This window comes from Onychomys torridus, chromosome 3, assembly GCF_903995425.1.
Source record: "Onychomys torridus chromosome 3, mOncTor1.1, whole genome shotgun sequence".
In the NCBI taxonomy this organism is placed as follows: domain Eukaryota; kingdom Metazoa; phylum Chordata; class Mammalia; order Rodentia; family Cricetidae; genus Onychomys; species Onychomys torridus.
In genome coordinates, this window is record NC_050445.1 from 127,397,984 (window position 1) to 127,422,527 (window position 24,544).

General features: G+C 41.9%; 1 protein-coding gene across 1 annotated transcript in view; it reads left to right on the top strand.

Moving 5' to 3' along the window:
• Rmnd5a (required for meiotic nuclear division 5 homolog A) overlaps positions 1–23,981 on the top strand; it is a 56,184-nt gene extending 32,203 nt beyond the window's left edge. Inside the window, exons 5-9 of the mRNA XM_036181213.1 lie at positions 11,861–12,027; positions 12,720–12,885; positions 14,816–14,918; positions 18,090–18,244; positions 19,690–23,981. Coding sequence (XP_036037106.1) covers positions 11,861–12,027; positions 12,720–12,885; positions 14,816–14,918; positions 18,090–18,244; positions 19,690–19,753 — 655 coding nt within the window. The 3' untranslated portion in view covers positions 19,754–23,981. The remainder of the gene's footprint in view (positions 1–11,860; positions 12,028–12,719; positions 12,886–14,815; positions 14,919–18,089; positions 18,245–19,689) is intronic.
• The last annotated feature ends 563 nt before the right edge of the window (positions 23,982–24,544 follow it).

Genomic DNA, 24,544 nt, shown 5'->3' on the forward strand with positions numbered 1-24,544 from the left:
CTATTCTGGAATAGACAAAAATAGGAATTTTTTTTTTGATTTTTTTTTTTTTTTTTTTGTTGTTGTTGTTTTTTGTTTGTTTGTTTTTTTCCGAGACAGGGTTTCTCTGTAGCTTTGCGCCTTTCCTGGAACTCACTCAGTAGACCAGGCTGGCCTTGAACTCACAAAGATCTGCCTGCCTCTGCCTCCCGAGTGCTGGGCTTAAAGGCGTGCGCCACCACCATCTGGCTAAAAATAGGATTTTTTGTTTTCTTTTCCTAAAGTGGCTGCTTAGTATTTTGAGTTTATACCTGGATTTTATTTAACCATTTCAGGTATATTAATAGATATTTATGTTATCTTATATAGATTAATTTATGTTATTTTCATTGTGCCCTGCTCTGTCTGTAGGGTGCCTTCCTAGAACATTGGGTGAATTTAAAATTTGGGTTGGTTTGTTTTTGTTTTTTGTTTTTTGGGGTTTTTTTTTGCCAAGTTTTTCTCTATACAAAATTGTTCCAAAATGAAATGATGCCATAGGTCTAAAGAGTCCCTTCAGCCGTCGATGGTGGTATACACCTTTAAATCCTAGCATTTAGGAGGCAGAGGCAGAAAAGCCCTGTCTCAGGGGGGAAAATAATAATAATAATAAAGTCTTTGCAACTTTGATAATATGTATGTTGTAGGAAAGGACAGCACCTAGTATATTTAGTCTGCATTTATCTTATAAGGAAGTTTACCTGTGTCTTCTGTAGATAGGCTTATGCGTTCATGATGGCACAGACATAATCTTTTGACACTGGGGGACATCTTAAGGATCACTACTGATGATATGTAACCATCTTAGATCATAAAATGATTTCGTGGGACATGTGTGAGCATTCCCTCACTGCCTCTGTTAGTGAAAAACCCTCCATGGAACACCTTGAAGAACCAAAAATAACCGAGTGATTATAAAGGAGGAAGAAAGAAAAGTAAAGGATGCAGAATTTTTCTCATAAGATAAGAAAATAATGCCTTGATTTATGCTGCAGAAGGGTTTAGATGGGACAGGCTGTCAGCAGTACCCGGCAGGCTGCCCCATCTCCAAGGCCAGAAATTAGGTGGGGAGGAAAGAAAAGTCAGCTGAGACTGCCTTTGTGGTTTCATGGTGTACTGTTTGACAAGAAGTCCTTACTAAGAGAAACTGTAGTATGAGCGAATAAAATACAGCTTTTTAATAGAAAACAGGTTAGAAAGTGAAAGTGGAAGGAGCAGGTGGGAGTACCTGATGATCAGAGATTTGATAATTAATGAACCAAGTTTACAGTGCTTGGTTTCTGGTTGAGGCTAGAAAGATGGTTTGGGGGTTAAGAGAACTCATTGGAGGATCTGGGTTCAATTCTTGGCACCCATATGGTGATTTACAACCATCTGTAACTCCATTTCCAGGGGATCTGACTCCCTCTTCCGGCCTCTGTGGAAACCAGGCATGTACATGGTATACAGACATACATGCAGGCAAAACATCCACACACGAAATTTTTTAAAATTTTAAATAGTGGTGTCAGCTTCTTGTTCTTCACTGTGAAGCTTCACACGGGTGTGCAGCCTTTCTCTTCAGGCAGCTCTCAGAACCACAGACAGTAGAGGAAACAGTGGAGAAGGGCATCCGAGGTTGAACAAGTTGGATTTTTTTCCCCTAGAGTTTGATTTTCTTCTTACCCGATGAATTTTCCTTAATTCTGAGAAGAGCAAAAAAAGAAAGATGATCCATTTTAAACTCAATCTGTTTATATGCAGAGTGGTGGAGTAAGAACACTTCAATTAAAGAGAAGCTAATTACAGAGAGTGGGTATGTGCACACACCTGTAATCCCAGCACTTGGAAGGTGGAGGCAGGAAGATGAGGAATTCAAGGTTACCCTCTGCTATATAGGAAGTTGTAGGCCAGTCTGGGCTAGCTGTCTCAGAACACAGTGTAGTGAGGGGCCAATGGCAAGGCTACAGAAAGGTAGTGCAATGCAATAAGGAGACTCAAAGAGAGGAGAGGACATTTGAGGTAATAACATCTTTTTCTGTTTTCAATTTACTGTTGCAAGAAGTTTGTAGGAAGTTCCAGGCCTGGTCCTCAGGAAGAAAATAAGTATAATCTAACTCTGTCCTTACCGAGGGTTCAGCATTGGAACAAAGTGGGCCTGTATGTCTGAGAACCTCTGTAAAGTTGAATATGTGTGTGTTACTTTTTGTTTTAGGATGTTTTGTTCTTAGGGGATAGGGTCTCAGATAGCTTAGGTTGGTCTTGAATTTCTGATTGTCCTGCCTCTACTTCCCAAGTACTGGGATCAGTGGCCAGCTTGTTTGTGTTTGTGTTATTCGTGTGTGTAATACTCTAGTCTCCATCTTCTCCTCTTCCTCTGTTCTTTTTGAAACAAAATGTCACTATTGCTATCTGTAGCCCATGTTGTCATTAGCCTCCTTAGTGCTGGGAATACAGGCATGTACCACCACACAGTGACTGTGAGTTCTTTAAGAAAAAACAATCAACATTTTATTATTTTGTGTGTGCGTGTATATGTATGTGCACGTATAACTTGAAGAAGTCCGTTCTTTCATTTCTCCATATGCTCCCTGGGAATTAAATTCAGATTGTCACTCTTAGTGATAAGTCTCTTTACCCACTGAGTGATTTTGCCCCTTTGTATGATTTCTTAAACAGCTAACAAAAAGGACAAAGGCAGGCTGGAGAAATGTTTCAGCAGTTCAGAGCACTGACTGCTCTCTGAAAGGACCCAAGTCTGATTCACAGCACCCAGGCTGGATGGCTCACAACCATCTGTAACTCCAGCTCCAGGGGATCTGGCACTCTTCTAGACAGCACTCATGTATATATACCCACACAGGGATATAATTTTTTTTAAGACTTATTTATTTATTATATACCAGAAGAGGGCGCCAGATCTCATTACAGATGGTTGTGAGCCCCCATGTGGTTGCTGGGAATTGAACTCAGGACCTCTGGAAGAGCACTCAGTGCTCTTAACCTCTGAGCCATCTCTCCAGCCCCTGGGATATAGTTTTAAATATAATAATAATACAAATCTTTTTTTTTAAAGCTACATCAACTCTGAGATGAAAAAAATATAAATACTTCTAATGATGGAGTTAGCCAATAACCAAGACTTCACTGTTTGAAAATACTCTTCTTTTGTGAAAAAAATGTTCAGACACTGTATTTTGATCATGTTTTTTCCCCTCTCCCAATTCCTCCAAGAGCCTCCCAACCTCCCTACCCATCCAACATTATGCTCTATTTTTTCTCTTTCAACAAAACAAGCAAACAACAATTAACAAGAACACAAAAAGCACAAACACACAAAGAAAAATCTAAACAAATAAGCAAAAGAAAAAAAAAAAAAGACAAAAACAGCCAGGTGGTGGTGGCTCACACTCGTAATCCCAGCACTTGAGAGGTCAAGACAGCTGGTGGATCTCTGAGTTCAAAGCCAACCTGGTCTACAGAGGGAGTAACAACACAGCCAGGGCTACACAGAGAAACCTTGACTCAAAAAAGAAAAAAACAAAAAAGTCAAAACAAAGCAAAATGAAACAAAAGACCTCTACAGAAATACCATCCATTTGTATTGGCCACTACACCTGGGCATGGGTCTTGAACCTCACTGTCTGCACATTGTCCAGTTGAGGGTTCCTGTGTTCATTCCCATCTACTGAGAGAACTTCTTTGATGGGTTGAGTGAGACAGTCATCTATGAGTAAAGCGCTATGTCCTTAGGAGTCATTTTAATGCTGTGCTTCTGTAGCAGAATAATAGTGGGTCTCTGGTTCTTGGCAGTTGTCAGATATGGGTGCCATTTCATGGAGTAAACCTTAAATACAATCATAGGTTGCATCCATGACATTTATGTTATTGTAGCACCAGCATACCTTGCAGGCAAATCATAAAACTTAATTCCAAATCGTTCAAGGATCTTAATGTTTGGAGTTAAGTTTTGTGCCAGATAATCAGCATGGATCTATTTACATTCAGCCATCCAGTTTGACCAGCACCATTTTTTGAAATTACTCTCTTTTCTCGGGTGTGTATTTTTGGCTTCTTTGCTTTTTGTCGAAAATGTGCAGAATTATGTCTGGGTCTTCAGTTTGATTCATTGGTCACTATGGCTGTTTTTTATGCCACCGGGCGGTAGTGGCATACACCTTTAATCCCAGCACTCAGGAGGCAGAGCCAGGTAGATCTCTGAATTTGAGGCCAGCCTGGGCTACTGAGTGAGTTCCAGGAAAGGCGCAAAGCTACACAGAGAAATCCTGTCTCGAAAAACAAAACAAAAAACTTTATGCCAGCTTCCATGTGAAGCTGAAGATTGTTTTTTTCAATTTCTGTGAAGAATTGTGATATAATTTTGATGGTGATTGCAGATTGCATTGAATCTGTAGATTGCTTTTGGTAGGGTGGCCTTTTATGAAAAAGTATTATGAAATACTAATAATACAGATCCACAAGTGTTGCACAAATCCTAATTGGTCTTAATAAAAAAAACCTAGAGCCAGATACCAGGGCGAAAGCTGAAAAGATCAGAAGAGCAGAACAAGCCACAGCCACCACCTCTTACCTCACCAACTCCTCAGCCTGAAAGAGTTCCTGTCTCTTCCTGCCTTATATTCCTTTCTCTGCCCAGCCTTATCACTTCCTGTCTCAACCTTCCTAGTGCTGGAATTAAAGGTGTGTGCCATCACTGCCTGGCTCTCTTTCTCTTTTAGACTGGATTCATCTCTGTAACTGGTGTGGCCTTGAACTCACAGAAATCCAGAGGGATCTCTGCCTCTGCCTCCCAAATGCTAGGATTAAAGGTGTGTGTCACACCGCCTGACCTCTGTAGCTAACTCTGTGACTGGCTTTGTTCTCTGATCATCAGGCAAGCTTTATTTTTTAGATTACAAACAATTTATCACCACACACAAGCATGAAGATCTTTCCATCATCTGGTGTCTTAAAGTCTTTATTCTACAAGTCTTTAACTTGCCTGACTTATCTCAAGATTAATTTTTTTTATTTTAAGGCTATTGTGAAAGATGTTTTCCTGATTTCTTTCTCAGTTTTTTGTTTTTTGTTTTTGTTTTTTTGGTTTTTTTTGCTATTTATATATAGGAAGGCTAATGTTTTTTTGTTTTTTTGTTTTTTGTTCTTGTGTGTGCGTGTGGGGATGGGTTACTTTTGTATCCTGCTACTTTGCTGAAAGTAGATACCAGCTCTAGAAGTTTCTGGGTAGAGTATTTAGGAACTTTTATGTATAAACTCCTATCATCTGCAAACAAAGATACTTTGACTTCTTTCTTTCCTGTTTATATCCTCTTGATCCCCTTCAGTTGTCTTATAGCTGAATCTTCAGGTACATTGAACTATGGTGAGAATGGACATCCTTGTCTTGTTCCTAATACTAGCGGAAATACTTTAAGTTTTTCTCCATTTAGGTTAATGTTGGCTGTGAGCTTGCTGGAAATCACCTTAATTGTGTTGGGTATGTCCTTGTACCCCTAGTCTCTTCAGGACTATTATCCTGAAGAGATGCTGGATTTTGTCAATAGCCTTTTCTGCATCTAATGAGATGATTGCACGGTTTCTGTCTTTCAGTCTGTTGATATGGTGGATTATGTTTATTGATTTATGTTGAACCATCCCTGCATCTTTGGGATGACTCCAACTTAACCGTGGTGGATAACCTTTTTGATGTGCTCTTAGATTTGGTTTGCAAGTAATTTGAGAAATTTTGCATCTGTGTTCATATGGGGCATTGGTCTGTCATTTTCTCTTTTGCTGGGTCTTTGTGTGGTTTTGGTATCAGGGTGACAGTGGCTTCATAAAAAGAATGAGTAACTGTTCCTTCAGTTTCCATTTTTGTGGAAGAATTTGAGGAGTATTGGCGTTAATTCTTTAAAGGTCTGGTAGTTTTCTGAGCTGAACACATCTGGCCCTGGCTCTTTTTGACTCTGAGACTTGTAATTACTGCTTCTATTTCACTAGGGGCTTAGGGTTTGTTTAGGTTGCTTATTTGATCTCAATTTAACTTTCATATCAAGTAATTCACCCATTTCTTTTAGTTTTTGCAAGTTGGTGGAGTACGGATTTTTGCAGTATGTCCTTATGATTCTCTGCACTTCCTTGAAGTCTGTGGTAATGACCCTCTTTTGTGTTTAATTTTATTAATTTGGCTCTTCTCTCTATGTCTTTTGGTTAATTTGGCTAACATTTTGCCACTCTAGTTGATTTTCTCCAAGAAAATCCTTTCATTGATTCTTTGCAAGTTGTGTTTATTTGCCTGTTTCTATTTCCTTGATTTCAGCCCTGAGTTTGATTATTTCTTGCCTTTTCCTCTTGGGGTGTTATTTCTTCCTGTTCTAAAGCTCTCAGGTGTGTGTTGGTCACATGAGAGCTTTCTGTCTCTTTCTTTCTTTCTCTCTTCCTTCCTTTCTTTCTCTCTCTTTTGCTTTCTCTTTCTCCCTTTCTCTCTCTCTTTCTCTCTCTGTTTTTGTTTTTGGTTTTTTTTTTTGGTTTTTCGAGACAGGGTTTCTCTGTGTAGCTTTGTGCCTTTCCTGGATCTCTCTCTGTAGACTAGGCTGGCTTTGAACTCACAGAGATCCACCTGCCTCTGCCTCCCGAGTGCTGGGATTAAAGGTGTGCGCCACCACTGTCTGGCGCGCTCTCTCTCCTTCCTCCCTCCCTCCCTCCCTCCCTCCCTCCCTTCCTTCCTTCCTTCCTTCTTCCTGAGAAGAAAGTATATTTAATGTTTGGGTAGAGTATTCTGTAGATGTCTGCTGGATCCATTTAATTTATGGTATTATTTAGCTCCAGGATTTCTGTTTAGTTTTTGTTCAGATGTCTGCCTTGTTTGTTGATAAGAGTGGGATGTTGAAGTCACCCACTCTCATTAGGTGGGGGTCTGTATGTGATTTTTAGCTGTAGTAGTGTATGAACTTGCGTACCCTTGTGTTTGGTGCATAGATGTTTAGAACTGCTATATCCTCTTGGTGGATTTTCCCCTTTGGTGAGTATATAATATCTTTCCCTGTCTCTTTGATTAGGTCGAGTTTGAAGTCTGTTTTATCAGATGTTAAAATAGCCATAATTGCTTGCTTTTTGCTTCAAATACTTTTTCCATTTTTTTACCCTGAGGTGATGTCTATTCTTCATAATGAGGTAGATTTCTTGGATGCAGCCAAAAGATAAATCCTGTTGGGTTTTTTTTTAAACAATTATTATTATTATTTAGATTTATAATTTTATTTTGTATATTTTTGCCTGTATGTCTGCCTGTGCACCATGTGCATGCTTGGTGGTGCCTTTGGAGGTCAGAAGAAGGAATGAGTCCCCTGGAACCAGTTACAGATGATTGTGAACTTCCATGTGGGTGCCGGGCATTGAACTCAGATCCTCTGCAAGAACAAGTGCTTTTATCCACTGAGCACTCTCTCCAGCCCCTGGATCCTGTTTTCTATTCCAGTCTGTGTCTTTTTGTTGGGGAATTGAGACCATTGATACTGAGAGTTGTCAGTGAGCAGTATTTATTGATTCATGTTATTTATTGTTATGATGTGGGTTGTTTCTCCATATACACACTTTTGATTTACTGTTGTGGGATTATTTATTCATTGTGTCTTCTTGGATATAGTTAAACCTCTGCAAACGGAAGTTTCCCTTCCAGTGCCTCTGTAGATCTGGATAGTTAATAGAAATTGCTTACATTTGGCTTTATTGTGGAATGTTCATTTTCTTTGTCTCAGTTGTTAGTGATAATTTTGCTATGTATAGTATTCTGGGCTGGCATCTGTGGCTTCGTTCCAGGCCTCCTGGTTTTCAGAGTCTCCATTAAGAAATTAGGCGTATTCTAATCAGCCTGCCTTTATATGTGACTTGTCTTTATCCCTTGCATCTTTTAACATCCTTTATATTGCTATTGTATGTTTGGGTTGTTATGTGTCATGGGGAATTTCTTTCCTGTTCCTGTCTCTTTGGTATTTTTTGAGTATATACTTTGATAGGCAACTTCCTCTTTAGATGGGCAAAGTTTCTTCTGTGATTTTGTTTAAAGTTATCTTATTTGCCTTTGACTTGGGTTTCTTGTTCCTCTATTCCTATTATTTTAGATTTGGTCTTTGCATTGTGTCCCATGTTTTCTAGATGTTTTGTGCCTGGAATTTTTTGGACTTAACTTTTTGTTTTGTTTTGTTTTGAATGAGTTATCCATTTCTTCTACTTTGTTTTCAAAGCCTGAAATTCTCCATGTCTTGTAATCTGTTGGTGAGGCTTATCTATGAAGATTTTGTTTGGTCTCCTAAATTTTTCATTTCTAGTTTTATCTAGGTTTTGGTTTCCTTTAGTGATTCTGTTTCTACTTGAGATGTTTCCATTATGTAATTCCACTGTTTTTGTGTTCATGGTCTTCACTGAGGCTTTTATTCATGCCCTCTTTAACATACTCAGAATTGGGATTTTGAAGCCCCTGTCTTGTGCATCAGTTAAATTGCATTTCTCAGGGCCTCTTGCAATAGATTTGTTTCTGGAGGAGACATGTTGTCTTTGCTGTTCATATTTGTGTTTTGAGGCTTGGGTCTAGGTATCTGGAGTTAGGGTGTTTAAGGTGTTCTTGGTGTAGATACCTGGACTTTTCTTTTTTGGGTGGGTGTCCTATTCCTCGGTTGTTGTTGCCCTTTCTGGATCCTAGTTAATTGTGATGCCATGGGGTCCCTGGTTGAGAGTGCTTTTGTGGACACAAAGATGAGATAGGAGGAAAGGCTGGGGGGAGTGCGACCTTGGGTCCACACCCAGAGGGCTGACAATACCTTTGAATGAACTGTGGTCCATCTCCACAGTGAAGTTATGGGGTTGCTAGTCTTTTTGTTGAATTAGACTTATTAGCGTTTGAATTTTGAAGACATTAGGATTGTGCTATTAAAAGCTTTTCTGTAAGTCTGTACTTGCTGAGACTGTAAAAGTAGGAAGACTGGAGAAAGTCTCCCTAAGGAACACTAGAAGGGAAGGGTGTTTGTGCCTTTAGTCTGCTGGGAAGAAGGGTGTAGTGGTGTCTGCTGTGAGACTTGGCCGGGTGCGTTGTTCTTTGATTGTTACCAGAGATAGATGCCTGTCTGAGTGGCAGATTGAGGGGAGGAAAGAGAGCAGCACAGTAGACTCCTGAGGGAGAGCTAACGATGTGAGCAAAATCATTTAGTGTTTTGGGGATGGAGGGAATTCTAAGTACAGAGCCTTCAATATACCAAGCCTTGCCACAGGCTAAGCAGGGTAGAATGCTCATGTCCCATCAAGTGTGTGTCAGTGTGGGCGCCCCTGCTTAGTCACTAAGTAGCATTATTTGGGGATCAATTTATGAAAGGCCTAAAAGGTCTTTTCACTTGGAGAATGTTGTGGCTGAAGGTGGTGACATTGCCATGACAATTGACAACATCGAAGTGGAGCTAGGAGAGGCCATCAGCCCATGGGAAGCTGTGGGGTAAAGTGAAAACCAAGGCAGAGTAGCTGCAGTCTCTGGATCTGAATTAACTGTGAGCAGAAGCTGACACAGGAGAGTTATGAGTGGCCAACACAACATTTGTAAACTTACTTAAAACCTGAATTCACTGGGTGGTAGTGGTGGCAGCGGCGTCACGCCTTTAATCCCAGCATGGGAAGCAGGCAGATTTCTGTGAGTTCAAGGCCAGTCTGGGCTTCCAAGTGAGTTCCAGAACAAGCACCAAAACTACACGGAGAAAGCCTGCCTCGGGGAAAAAAAAAAAAAAAAAAAAAAAAGGAGTGGGTGGGTCCAGAGGACCTGCGTTCAATTCCCAGCACCCACATGGCAGCTCACAATTGTCTGTAACTCCAGGATCTAACACCCTCACACAGACATACGTACAGGCAAAACACTGATAAAATAAAAAACAAAACAAACCTGAATTCCACTCCTGGGCATATACACAGACAACCCTGTTACATACCACAGAGAAGTCACACCCTACGTTTGTCACTGTAGCCAGGAAACAGAGCCAACCTAGTCCAACAGATGCATGGATGATGAAAGCATGTTACATGTATAATACAGAATATTTTCAGCTCTAAAGAAAAGCAAAAGCACAAAATTTGCAGGAAAACACACACTTAGAATATATAATATTGAGCAGGATCAGCCAATCTCAGAAGAAAACAAAACCAAAATGCATGTTTTTTCCCCCTCTTGCTGATTCTTGAGCATAAACTTTGAATATGATATCATGTCACAAAGTCAAAAAAGTAGACATACCTGGTTGGCACATTTATTTCTGCTTTGGATTAAAAGCCTTTACTTTTATAAAAAATGGAATTTGTCTAAATGTTAAAGTTAGTTGAACTGTGGTAAGGAGACTAATTGCAGAGAACTGGAAAAACACTGTTTCATCCGGTCAAGTGGTCACTCACTGATGGGTGTTAGGTGGCTTGAGAAAACGGATGGTGGGGACAAGAGCAAGTATGGTGTAATAAGTTACTCAGATTTTATGTCACCTTCATTAAGCCCACCCCTCCCACCCCACCCAGTGGCACTAGGTACCAGAGCAGAGGCTTTGGGTATGCTGGCACTGAAACATAGCCCCATCACAAGTTACTCACATTTATATTCATACCTAGTTCAGATTCCGCTGGGTTAGCTGGACAAATGCCCAAGTAAAAGTCAATTAAAGAATAGCTTTTATAGTTGAACATCTAGAGAAATAAAGCTGCCTTATCATGTTTGTAAACTTTGATTTTAACAGCTGACTTGTGATACATTTGTTTTTATCACGCTTGACATGGTAGTCCCAGTTCACTGAGTTAGTCCCTGCTGGTACCTACTCAGGTACTTCAGAGTTTCAGAGCCAAAGCCGCCCTTTCCCTTTGTAACTTAGTATCTCTACGAGTCTTGTGTGTGTGTGCACGTGTGCTGTTGTCCTCCTCCTGTTTAGGACTGAAAGCACGGGGCTCAGGGGAAGAGTGTTGCTGCTCTTCCAGAAGACTCGGGCAGATCAAAACAGTCAGTGACTCCAGTTCCGAGGGCACCTGACACAGCGCACACAGGGCGCACATGTACATGGGGACAAACACAGGCGGAAGATAAAAGACAGCAAGTATTTGAGAAATATCCGCTTGCTGGGTTTGTTTGTTTTTGTACTGCTGGGGATTGAACCCAGGACCCTTCTTTATGTGTTTAAACCAACACTATCACTAAGCTGTACACACACACACACACACACACACACACACACACACACACACGTTTGCTAATTTTTAATGCAAAACAGAGTAGCATAGAGTAAGAGACTCCAGGCCTGCAGAGCGGTAGTGCAGCAGCAGGTAAAGGCACTTGCCCCAAGCCTTCCTTACCTGGAGTCAGTGCCCTCTGTCCACCATGGTGGAAGGAAAGAAATGAACTTCATAGGTTGTCCTCTGACTCCCACATGAAGGTCATGATGAAATTGCCCCCAATAAGGAATGAATACATAAGTAAATGGGAGAATGTAATTTAAAAGCTAAGAGGTTCACCTTCAGAGTTTTGACTCATTTGCAGATAGGCTGGTTTACTAGGAAGAGGAGAGGCTCTGAGCAGTCTAGGTGTGAATCCCAAGCTCACACTCCAGAGTGTGGTCCTCTTCAAATCCAGGTGTATTATGTGACATTCCAGAGCCATTCTTATTATGAACCTCATTAACTGTTCTCTGACTTAGTATGTTTTTCTTTGTGTTTGCATCTCCTAATGGTTGATGTTACTACAGCTTCCCACAAGATGGCAGACCAGACCCCTTTTCATATGCTAGATGTCAACCAGTTCTTAAAACACCTTGCTCATGCCCTTGATTATTCTTAAAACCTTTTTCTGTTGCTTTAGGTGGGCAGTATCAAACCGAGAAATGCTCATAGCCCAAAACAGCTCCTTGGAGTTTAAGCTACACCGACTGTACTTTATTAGCTTGTTAATGGGTGGAACTACAAATCAGCGGGAAGCCTTACAGTATGCAAAAAATTTCCAGCCATTTGCCCTAAATCATCAAAAAGGTAAGTCTGGAGTCAGACAACTATTTTCCTTTGTACTTTGGGGAGGGAGCCCAGGCTGGGTAGGAAGAGAAAGTACAGGGAATTGAGAGTCTCTCTATGTAGTCCAAGCTGGTCTCCAACTTGTGATCCTCCTGTGTCAGCAGCCTCCAGAATGCTGGGAATACAGATGAGCACCACCAGCATGGCTTAAGTCAGAGATTTTTAGTGTTTGGAAGGAGCCAGTAGCCACCACAGTGCCTGTCCTATACATCTGCTAAGGAATGAAATTATTGGGATAACTGGTAATAGGAACATTGCACACTGACAGTAGAGCAGCAGTACAGCATTGGAGCCAGAGACATTGCAGAGTTGGGGAGTCCTTACTGTAAGGACACTGATAAGACCAAGGGGTGGCATGATCCTTGGACACTTGTGTATTACCACATGCTGCTTTCACATATCAGTGTGGTGAGTATGGGTCCTTCTTCACCAAACTCACGTGGCGGTGAAAGACTAGAAATTCCAAGTTCAGTGTTTCAGTGCTTCCCTTTTCTCATCCTCGCCCATGCTGTGTCCTTAGTTTAGGGGGAGGGACTTGGCAATCAAGATCAGGGACCAGAATGTTTCTCAGCTTTCTCAGCCTGTTGGGCAAGTAAATGCCATTTCAGATATGACTGTGCACACCTCCATTTTGCTGGGGCTTTTTCTTTCAGACATTCAGGTATTGATGGGAAGCCTCGTGTACCTGAGACAGGGGATTGAGAATTCACCATATGTTCACCTGCTTGATGCAAACCAGTGGGCTGACATCTGTGACATCTTTACACGGGATGCCTGTGCCCTCCTGGGGCTCTCCGTGGAGTCTCCGCTCAGTGTCAGGTGCAGTAATGGCCCTGCTCACTCTAAATGGGCACTGTGTTGGGCAACTTTTCCTGTTTCCTTTATGTTTATTTATTTTTGTTTGTTTGTTTTGTCCAAGCTGAGGACCGAACCCCAGGCCTTGCGCTTGCTAGGCAAGCGCTCTACCACTGAGCTAAATCCCCAACCCTTCTTTATGTTTAAACCAGTAGATGATGTTGTCTTTCTACAGAAGCATGTAGTGGGTACTTCAAGTGCTTGTCACAGTTGGCAGCGACACAGTTTTAGGGCAGCTGTTCTCCAAGTGTGGTTTGGGAACCAGGGAGTCCAAAACCCCTTTTCCATTGCCGACCTTTGCACAGATGAAGGTCTGTGTTGTGGGGACATTGTCACCAGCCTCAGCAGGTACTCAGTGTGCTCACTAGCATGCTGGCTACCTAGGAAATGCTTTTTGAGCTCTGCAGTGCTTTGGGTAGGCAGTAAATACTTGCTTTAAGTTGGCATTTGGGTTACCTTTTTTTTTTTAGCACTCTGTGTGACACAATAGGATATTTGCATAAAGCACTTAGTTTTATGCCCTAGGGTGATGCTTGAGACAAAGCATCTGTATATTGAGTTATGAACTGTCTTTGTAGAACATGGTTTTTGTTGTGGATTTCATTTGTTTATGCTGCATTTGTTTCACCTTGCCTGCCTAAGGCACCTGGTTGGTCTAATAAAAAGCTGAACATCCCATAGCTAGTTAGTAGAGGGACAGGCAGAGCTGGCAGGCAGAGAGGAGAAGTAGAAGGAGGAATCCAGGCTTGAGAGAGAAGCGAGATGAAGGAGATGCCCGTGGACAGACAGACAGACACCAGACAGACAGACACCAAGAAAGCAGTGAAAGTAGGACATAAAGAATGAAAGAAAAGTAAAAAGCCCCGAGGAAAAACGTAGATGAAGAGAAACAGGTTAAAATGTGAGTTATAAGAGCTCATGGGACAAGCATAAGATAAGGCTGAGCATTTATAACTAATAATAAGTCTCCATGTAATGAATTAGGAGTTGGTTGGTGACCCAAAAGAAAGCCTGCTACAGGCTTTTATTTGGAATAATTTGCAACAGACACTCCAATGCAGTGTGTGATTTTATTGTGATTTTAAATGAATTAGTGCATTTTAATTTCTAACATTAAGTGAGGTAATCCACAAAACCAAAACCACAGTTATTTACATTCTAGGTTTGACAGTTACCTTTTACAAGTGAATGAAATAAACTTGTCACATTAAAGGAAGCAAGTGATGCCAAATTTGTGTATCTTTTGACACCATGATAAAGGTTAAGATTTGGGGCTAAAGTTGAAGTTGTGGTTATGAGTATGTAAAGGCTTTACTGGTGAGTTGGGGATGAGATTGTAGATTTTCTTTTCATATTGTAAACTGGAGGGTAAACTTTGGAAGGTTTAATTCATATAACCTTACATAATCACACTCCTAGAGAAGACAGGCTTAGAAGACTCTTTCCCTCTGAATGTGAAGGCACAAACCAACACTTGCTTAGGTCTTTCCCCAGCGCTCCTTTGAACGGATAAGGTTCGTACTTCTTATAATGGTGGCTCCCCCTTCAGCATGAGTGCCAGAGCTGCCTCTCTTCTGACAGGGTAGAAGCAGTTATTCTTTTTTTAAATGCTGAAGAACTAAATGAAAATGAAACCATCCGTTCAGAAAGTGATCTTTTTAAAGTTTCCTTTCCCCCCCATTTCTCCCATACTGGCTAGGCTTACGTTGGTAGCACTGGAGTTTTATGTTTTGTTTGTAAAGGGAATTATTCTTTAGTAACAACAGGCAATATAGTGAGGGCTGGGAGCAGGAGGATGGGGGAGAAAATGAGTTTCTTTCTCTTTCAGAGGAAACAGCTTTACAGGTCTGAGCTTTGGGGTGGGCACTGATGTTTCTTCCCTCTCTGCCCTCAGTTTCTCTGCAGGCTGTGTGGCACTGCCCGCACTCATCAACATCAAAGCTGTGATCGAACAGAGGCAGTGCACTGGAGTTTGGAACCAGAAAGACGAACTACCTGTGAGTTCTAGCAACAGTTTATTTACCCTTCCACCTTAGAAGAGCTCAAAGTGGGAGGGATGGCTCAGTGGTTATGAGCACTGACTGCTCTTCCAGAGGTCCTGAGTTCAATTCCCAGCAACCACACAGAGGCTCACAACCATCTATAGGGGGATCTGATGTCCCCTTCTGGCATAAACTTGTGCATGCCGTTTGAGCACTGGTACATAAATAAATCTTTTAAAAAAACAAAGAGTTAAAAGTGCTCATCATGCCATTTTTTAGGAAAACACTGTGGTAGCCACTCAATGGGTTTGTTCTGGGTTTTTCTTTGTTGTTATTGTTGGTTGATTTGTTTTTGTTTTTGTTTTGTTTGTTTTTTGTTTGTTTTTTGTTGTTTTTTTTCAGTACAGGGTTTCTCTGTGTAGCTTTGCGCCTTTCCTGGAACTCGCTTTGGAGACCAGGCTAGCCTCAAACTCACAGAGATTCGCCTGCCTCTGCCTCCTGAGTGCTGGGATTAAAGGTGTGCGGCACCACCGCCCAGCTCTGTTTGTTTGTTTTAATGCACATTACAGGAGTGAAAAATAAAGTTGAGAGAATAGCTTTGGGCCCAGCACCACTCTAAAAAGGAAACAAATCAGGTAACAAATTCAAATTAAAATAGGTGTGAGGGAGTGATGGTGCACACTAATTCCAGCACTTAGGAGGCAGAGACAGGCAATCTTTGAGTTTGAGGCCAGGCTGACCTTCATAGTGAGTTCCAAGGCAGCCAGGGCCTCATTGAGACCCTCTCTCAACAACAACAAAATCAAACAAGAAAATAGGTATGTGGGACACAGTATCTTTTGGAGACAGTGTGGGAGTGTATCCAAAATTTTGACTCCAGGTTTCGGCTGCAAGCTGATGGATGCAAGAAGTGGGGAGAGTCATGCCTTCTGTTAGCACAGAGTTTCTCTAGTGAACTCACTTGTGGGCAATAGTTTGTTATCCGTAACAAGAGGGCCCCTTCTCTTTATGGACTACTGAAGCCTAGAGGTGGCAGGCACATGGTGGCTGCCATGATGGTTATGACGTGAGGTACAAAATTTATTGTCTGTGTTTCCTCTGGCAGTAGACACTAAGACTTTTTAACTTGCAATTACCATTATGTCCAGATCCTTGAGGACTAAGTTAAGCCTTTGGCGCTGGCTTCTCGTTCCCACACCACCACAGGTTTGTCTGTCGTTGCCTTGTTCTTCCAGCTGTAAGCCTGTCAGTTGGTTGTATCCACTGGAAGAGCTTGCTGAAGATGGTTTGTGCTTAAGGCACAGGAGCCCTCCTGGTACTTACTGCCTGTGGTCGGGACCGAAGCAGCACTTGCTCTGCTGCCTGAGCAAGTGAGAGAGCGCAGTTCCGTAAGCAGGTGCCCAGCCCTGGCAGTTGTAGGCTCATGCTGTGAGGAGCATCTTTGAGATTTGCACACTGAAGTAGAGCACTCAGTAGGATCCCAATTGACAGTGTGCACTTGGGGCTAGGAAAGCAGCAGGAGGTGGTGGTTGGCAGTCTCCCTCACGATTGCTTTGATGTGTTTTTGACTTTCATCCTCTTTTTTTCTTTTTTTTAAAGAGGCTCTTACTTTGTGTCTAGTTTAGGTTCCCTCTGATCCTCCTGGGTACCAGGTTTATAGGTCTGTTCCACCATTTTTGTAGTACTGTAATTTGGACTCAGATCCCTGTGAACACTAGACTCTATCCCCTACCTTTTGTCAATTTTCCTTAAAGAACCTCAATAGGTCTATTTTATTTGGGGTTTTTTTGAGCTAGTGTCTCACTGTGTTGTCCTTGGCTGGCATGGAACTCGACGTGTATATCAGTCTGCCCTCAAACTCAGATCTCCTTTCTCTGCTGGAATGAAAGGTGAGTGCCAGCACACATGGCAGTAATGGGACTTTCAGAACAGTAGCTATGGTAGGTGGAGGAGAAAGGGAAGCAGTGTGTCTGCTGAGGCTCTGGGTGGAGCAGCTGCTCTGCTAGATGATTTCAAGCTCTGATATGATTTGATATGTGTGGCAAAAACATAATGGTGATGCCATGCCATCAGCTTTAATGTACCAGTCACAAAAGATCCTGTTGAGATTTGGCTTAAGCTGGTATTGGTGGTACAAGCCCATAATTCTAGGTACTTAGGAGGCTGAGACAGGGGAATCACAAGTTTAAAGCCTGCTTAGACAACTTACTGAGATCTTATCTCAAAAAGCAAAAATAAAAGGGGGGGATTGGGGATTTAGCTCAGTGGTAGAGCACTTGCCTAGCAAGTGCAAGTCCCTGGGTTCTATCCTCAGCTCAAAACAAACAAACAAACAAACAAACAAACAAAAAAGGTTTAAAACCCTTTGCCGGGCAGTGGTGGCACACGCCTCTAATCCCAGCACTCAGGAGGCAGAGGCAGGTGGATCTCTTGAGTTTGAGGCCAGCCTGGTCTACAGAGCAAGTTCCAGGACAGCCTCCAAAGCTATAGAGAAACCCTGTCTCGGAAAAAAAAAAAAAAAAAAAAGAAAAAAGAAAAAAGGCATTTACATAAGGGATAGGAGATAGGGTGGGGTGCTGGCTTAAACTGCCTGGCCACATTCAGGGCCCTGCATTGGATCCCACCACTGCAGGAAAAGGCGGGGTGGGGGAAAACCTTGGCTCAGCTCCCTGTTTCGGGTTTTCTTGGACCACTTCACACAAACTATGTAGGAAGCTCAGGTCTGCAGCGCACACAGGCAGTAACTGTATTTGGACTGCCCTTAGAGGAGTTGTTGAATTTGTCACCTCACCAAGTGCTGCCCATAGGGCAGTCAGGGTGGCTGGTGTTTTTGCCTTTGGTATATATTCTGATAAACTTTCGAGGTGGTTAGGCTGGGGATATGTGTGGCTTAGTGGTGGTCGCTCATGGGCCAGGCTATGAGTTTGCTGCCTGGTACCACCAAAACAGGTATCAGCTTCTAGAGCACCATGCCTGGCTCTCTCAGACCTCAGATCTGCTTTAAAAAGTGGCAGTGTTGTTTAGCTCTGCTTTGAATTCTAAAGCTAACTCCACTAGAGTCAGCCCAGACAGATGTTCTTGCTGTGCACTAGAGTCAGCCCAGACAGATGTTCTTGCTGTGCAGTGATGGCGATGCGGGTCATTCTCCGGGTTAACTAGCCTTTCTCACTTTGCTTTTTCAAACAGATTGAAGTGGACCTTGGTAAAAAGTGCTGGTATCACTCCATATTCGCCTGCCCCATTCTTCGTCAGCAAACAACAGATAACAATCCACCCATGAAATTAGTTTGTGGTCATATTATATCAAGAGATGCCCTGAATAAAATGTTTAATGGTAGCAAGTAAGTGTCTGATTTCTTCAACATTAAATAAATCTCATGTGAAGATGAGATGTAGTAAGGATAAATGAATGAAGCTAGAATTATGTATGTATGTATGTATGTATGTATTTATTTATTTATTGGTTTTTTGAGACAAAGTATTCCTGGTGATCTGTAGACCAGGCCAGGGTCAAACTCAGACATTTGTCTGCCCCTACCTCCCAAGTGTTGGCATTTAAGGTGTGCAGTACCATGCTCACCCCATAACTAGATTTAGAAATTAGTTTCTTAACTATTCATTCAAAGTGGTAATATCTAATCTCTTTGGTTAGTTTAATCTGCTCAAGGATTTGGTGATTAGATTTATAAATGTAGTCTAGTTCTTTGGGTGGACATCCCCCCTCCAAGGTTTTATGAGTAATGTACTCTGTGAACCCTTCTCCCTTCTGTGATTTACTTTTCTCAATTGGGGATTTATTTTGGAGATCTTTTTATATGCTGCAACAGTAGGCAGTATGCTGCCCTTTGTTATTGTTGTTAAAGTTATCAGAGTAGCATGGCATGGTTTTACTTGCTTATAACCCCAGCATTTGAGTAGTAGAGACAGGAGGATCTGGAGTTCAAGATCACTCTCGACTACGTAGCAAGTTGGAGGGGCTATCCTTAGCTACATGAGATTGTTTCAGCCTCATGCCTTCCTGCCTCCACCCCTCCTCCACCAAAATGTAGACTACTCTGCAGTATGGAAATATTATTATTTAGTCAGTTTCCTATTGATGAATACAGTGCTAGTGTGTGTTATCCACATGTGATAAATTCCTACCATTGTAATCACAGTTATGTGCATGTTAATTTTTATTGATAATGAGCCCAACTTAAAAAAAGTCTCAAAGGTATTTCTAGTTTAGGCAGTTAGGGGAGTCTTCACTGGTGGGAGGTCTCTTGCTTGAAAGAAACTGTTTATGCCCTTCCCAGACCACACAGAAACCCTAGCAGTGCAGATCACTGGTGACCCTGTTCACATGGAGCCAGTGTTCTTTGTCACTGAAAGGTATGTGGGCTGTTCTTGAGTGGCTTGGCAGCTCATAACAGATTTGCTGTCCTTAAATAAATTATACAGTTCACACATTTGAAATTCATTTAGGGGCAGGTGCAGTGTAAACCTTGGTGGGCTGAAATTCAAGAGTCAGTATTCAGAAAATTGTCTTTGTTTTACCTGCAAAACAATTTTCTCCAGTTGCTATGTATTAAAGAAGCTTTCAGGTGAGGGTCTAGCTGGGGTGTTATGTTCTGGGACCCTTCAAAGCCTGGCTGGCAGTAATATTAAGGGAGTGCAGTTAATCCTCCAGACAAATAAACATAGATGCTGCGCTTTTGCACATGTTGTGGGTGTGTGTACCTAAGTGCAAATGGAGTGCTCGGTGCTGACATTATTCTTGACTCATTCTGTTCTCTCTTGTACTCAGATTAAAATGTCCATATTGCCCAATGGAACAAAGTCCAGGAGACGCCAAACAGATATTTTTCTGAAGAAATGAATTTGTTTGCAACTTGTAAGTGAAACTGAATTAGGGGTCCATTCGAGACAAGAGCGATCCATTGACTGCAGCTATCCAAGGACTGCCGGGTTTGTAAGCTGTACTCCAGAAGCTGCTGGCACACTCGTGTGCACTCGGGAGGGAGTGCTGCAGATGGGTGTTACATAGGGCTTTTCACTCTTGGTCTTTGCTTCTGATCAAGTAAACACACCAGCAGTTGTCATTCAGTGCAGGTTTTGTACTTCCTATATGGAGATTTTTTACTTCAAACAGAGACAGAAGTGGACCTTCCTGGCCTGTGTTTAGTGCTCCTCCTGCTTTTCCTCTGTCATCTTCTTGATAATTGTAAGCTTGAGCGTGTTTGTGGAAGAACTTTCTTTCTTGTTATGTATACATAATTAAATGAAAATTCTTCATAGGAGTTTGACAAATTGAATTGTGGTTATACAACGAATTTGCTTTTTTAGTTTGTTTTGTTTTCCTTTTTTGGCTTAAGGAAGAAAGCTGTGATAAATTCCAAATGTATGTTGCTTTTTGATGTTTTTCTCTGCTCCAGCTCCTGCTTCAAAGTCAGCACGCCTGCGTTCGAGTTCTGTCTAGAAGCCCTAGAAGGCTTCCTGTTTAACATCCCATCATGAATTTAGCAGGCCGATATGAAAATGAAAGAGATATTACTGGTTCTTTGCTTTTATTACCAAGAGGTGCTTTTTAAAAAGTGTATTTAATAAATGGAATTCTGAAGTTAGGGTGTTACTAAGTTGATATGTGCTCTCGGTCTTAGCACCCTGCCCTTTCGAATTTGCCTTCAAGACTTGGCTGGGTATCATCACATTAGTTTATCATCATAGACACACAGTGTTGTTTGTGCATGTGTATATAAATATGTGCACCAGCATCAAACATTGTGTATGTGGAAGGGAAGAAGCATGTTCCAGTTCTAAATGCAATTACCAGACTCATCACTTCAGGTCCTTAAGGATAGACACTGCAACTTTTAGTGCTGTGGACCATGTTTACTGCGGTTTTGTGTTTAACTAGTATCTGTTCATGCCTCTCTTCTGCAGAGTGTCTTACCAGATTGACTGTGAACCTGTATATTAGTCAAATGGCTACAGATAATGATCTTTTCTCTTGTGAGGTATCTTCATTTAATATACTGCCCAGGAAGAGCCATGTGTAAGAGTTATTCTGTATGCGGAACTACATGGAAAAGACTTCTGTGGACATGATTCTGACTTAACCCCACGAAATGCTTCACCTTGAGAAGAGTGCTGTGTGGAAATCACCAAATAGTTCACAACTTTATTTCATCTGATGTAGATCTGAACATCAACATAGGAATACTTTCATGAGAAAATGAAAAAAGTTGTAAACACAGAAGCAAAGAGAAATGTGACTCTTCCTATTTTAAACTGCAGGTGGACTCGGTTTAAGGGGATGGGGATAACGCTCTGGTGCTAAGTTAATTAGAAATTGCCAGCATTCACAGTGGTATACTAGCCTGATGGTCTTTGCTGAAATGTTTGCCTGGGAGCTGGCATTTGCTTGTGAAGGGAAAGACTAATACTGCAGAGAAGCCCTGTGAAATGACCGTATGGTCAGCTCACCTTGATGGCTACTGTGTGCTGGGTTGGTTAGCTGGGATCATGATCAGCCCAGCTCAGGGTGCATGCTTTGTTCAGACTTAGCCTGGCTCACGGTGACTTCTGCTTCACTGTTGGGGTGCTCTTTCGAGTCTCCCATGCCCCATTCAGCAGTGAAAAAAGAACACAGACCTCTGGACTGAAGGAGAAAAGGCATAGTGCCAGGCAGTGTCCTGTTGAGGGTGTAAACTCGTTTACTACAGATAATTTTTCCTTTCAATTAAATTCTAGAGTGTCAGACTTTTTTAAAACAACTTTGTTATTCCTAGGCCAAATTTAGTTTTTAGGTTTTTTTCCCCATAACTTACTCTTACCTTTCAATTTCAAACATGTACATGACATTTAAATTTCACATAGAATTTGTGTGATACAGACATGTTTTTTTGAGGCCAGTGGCAAATCTTTTTTGGAAGCAAGACCCTTTACACAGTTGGCTCAGGCCCTTTTAAGGACAAAGGCTCTGCCTGGTCCTCCTGGTGCTGGGAGTCACATTGGCAGTTTCTTGTGAAGCTCATGAAACTTGAAACAGAATGAGTTTTAGCAAGTGTTTGGCTTTACGGCTTCCTCTGTAAGGTCTTGTAATCCTGGTGGGCTGGGAGGGCAAGGGCCAAAACCAGAAACTTGATCTAACAATTTGCCATGGGAATTAGGTCTTGAGCTCTTCTTTACATGTGTGGACTTTAACCTGTGAGAGACTGACTGAGCAGAGGTGGATTTGAAGAAGCTAGACCTTGACCAAAGATGCTGAAGTACATTACGACCTTTACACTCTAGAACCTCCTTTGCAGTAGTGTAGGACCACGCCGTCACTGATGCCGTGCTCATGCTAGCGTGCAGGAGGAGCCCATCTGTCTCTTCAGGCTTGTCAGTCACATGGGTACCAGGCATTGGAAACAGCCACAGAATGGCTTCTTTGAGAGCCATTTCCTTTCCTGGTAGTGGACAAGGGCCGCCATGGGACTCTGCTAAACCAGTACAACCTTATTAGCACGTCTTTAGATGCTGGTGTAGCCAGAGCCTCTCCACGGTGGCTTCGGTTGTCGTTGATCCTTTTCTCCTTGTGTGGCCATCACAGATGCCATTTCTGTTTTATTGATGATTATAGGAGACTTTTAATACATAAATGAACGGGTATTGGTGCCTCTTTATTTTTAAAAAAAAAATGAAGAAAAAGAGCCACCTCATATTCATAGAGTATGTATTTTGTGAGTGTGTGACATTTAATTGAAAATAAGAAAGCTAGGAGGTAAATTTTTCGTTTGACTTTTCCACAGCAGCTAATGTGTAGGGAGACGTTAAACCCACACCAAATCATGTGGGGATGAGGATCCCCAATCGTCCTCTCCAGGTAGGCTGTGCCGTGTGTGATTTCCACCTCAGTGGTGTCAGCCTTTGGGACAGTGCATATCAAAAGCCAAGAACTCTTGGTTTATCTGCACAATTCAAGCTGCTGGTAGACTACACAAGCCCTCTGGTTTCCCAGCTCAACCCCTCATAGACTGGCAGCCATGCTGTCTGTCTGTCTGTCTAGTCAGCCGACTCAGGTTATCTTCAGGGAAGGTATGGAGACATGGATTGTTCGGTTCATCCCTAGGATGTGTATGGTGAAGACGAACCAAATACTTTCCACCATTGAACTGTCTGTACATGATCTTTGGTAACAGTAGAATACTGTGGTCTTGTGGAACACACAGAGGGAACATGTAGCAAGGATCACATACAAAGCTTGGTGTTTCATAAGCCTTCAGCTGACAGGTTGTATGTGGTACTGTAGTGTTCACCATAAGCAGGTACAAGCTTCATGAACTTTTCATATTGAATTACAATTGAGTAGATACCAAAAATAGAGTGGCAAATGTATTTTAGTAGCAGATGAGGCAGTTAGTTTTAGGGTGAATTTTCCACTGTTGATTTTACTTCAAGATGTAGCAAGAGAAAGATTTTTTTTTTTAAGGTGTTTTTAAGCTGTAGCAGGCATATGCTTCATTTACTTCCAAAGAGGCAAAAAGTAGCTCGACTCACTACAGCGCATGCTTCGCTCCATGGTATGGGTGGATTCCTACACTTTTTAGTAGCAGTCTTAAGCTGCTCACGGCCAGGCAGGTGTGGGCTTCTGTAGGATTTAGTGCCTGAACATTTCTTTTGGGAAGGGGCTGGAGTGAATGTACTGGGACGGGAGGGAAGCAGAAGGAAACAGGAGTGTGAGAGAGTGCATGTGTGGAAATTCACCATCACCCCCGAAGCTAGCAAGCAACAGCTGTTGGCTCTGTTTACTCATGACTGCAGCGTGCATGCATTTCTTCACTATGTTTTCTAGCCTACACTAAGAATTCATCAGATCATCTTGCTCAGATGGCTCAGGATTGTATTTCTTTGGCTTACCCCGTGCTCCTGGGTTCTATAGTGTTTCTATAATTATGAATAGTGTTGCACTGTAATCTATCATATAGAGCTATATGTATGGAAATTTTTGATCAGTTTTTTTAAGAGATGTATCCTGTTTGCAAAGGCACAATAAAACTGCATCTTCTAGATTATAGGCAATAAAGGTAACAATAAACCTTACTTTAAATCATACTGATACTCTCTGCTCATTTGATTTTGGGGGAAAAAAGTAACATATCCAGTAGTTTCAGGGATTTCATTTTAACTTAAAAATTCTGATATGTTTAATTTATAAATTTCAGACTGATACAACAGTTTGGAAAACTATAAGAAATGCTTTGTTAATGTGTGTATTCCTATGTAAAACACATGGCTTCTCCCGTGTATATTTTTTAAGATTAAAGAATTGCACATTTAAAAAGTGTTTTGTGGAACTAGTCTGTGAACTTGGTAGGTGACAGACAAGTCCGGGTGAGTGTGGAGGTGGTCCTTGTGAGAGGAGAAAGCCCCCGTCAGCGTCTGCGGAGTGTCTGCATGCACAGGAAGGACAGAGAGAGTGTCTTTGTCAACACCTCACCACCAGCAGTGTGGGAAGAAGAAGTGACTGGATGCCTTCTAGAGCTTGAGATGAGGGGACTTTGTGTTTCCAGGTTGCTGGGGGAGGGGGGTGCACCTCAGCACTGCTGGGCAAGAACAGAGGCTGAATTGTCTAGCCTTAACAAGAAGCTAAGGCCATCTATAGAGAACAGGAATTG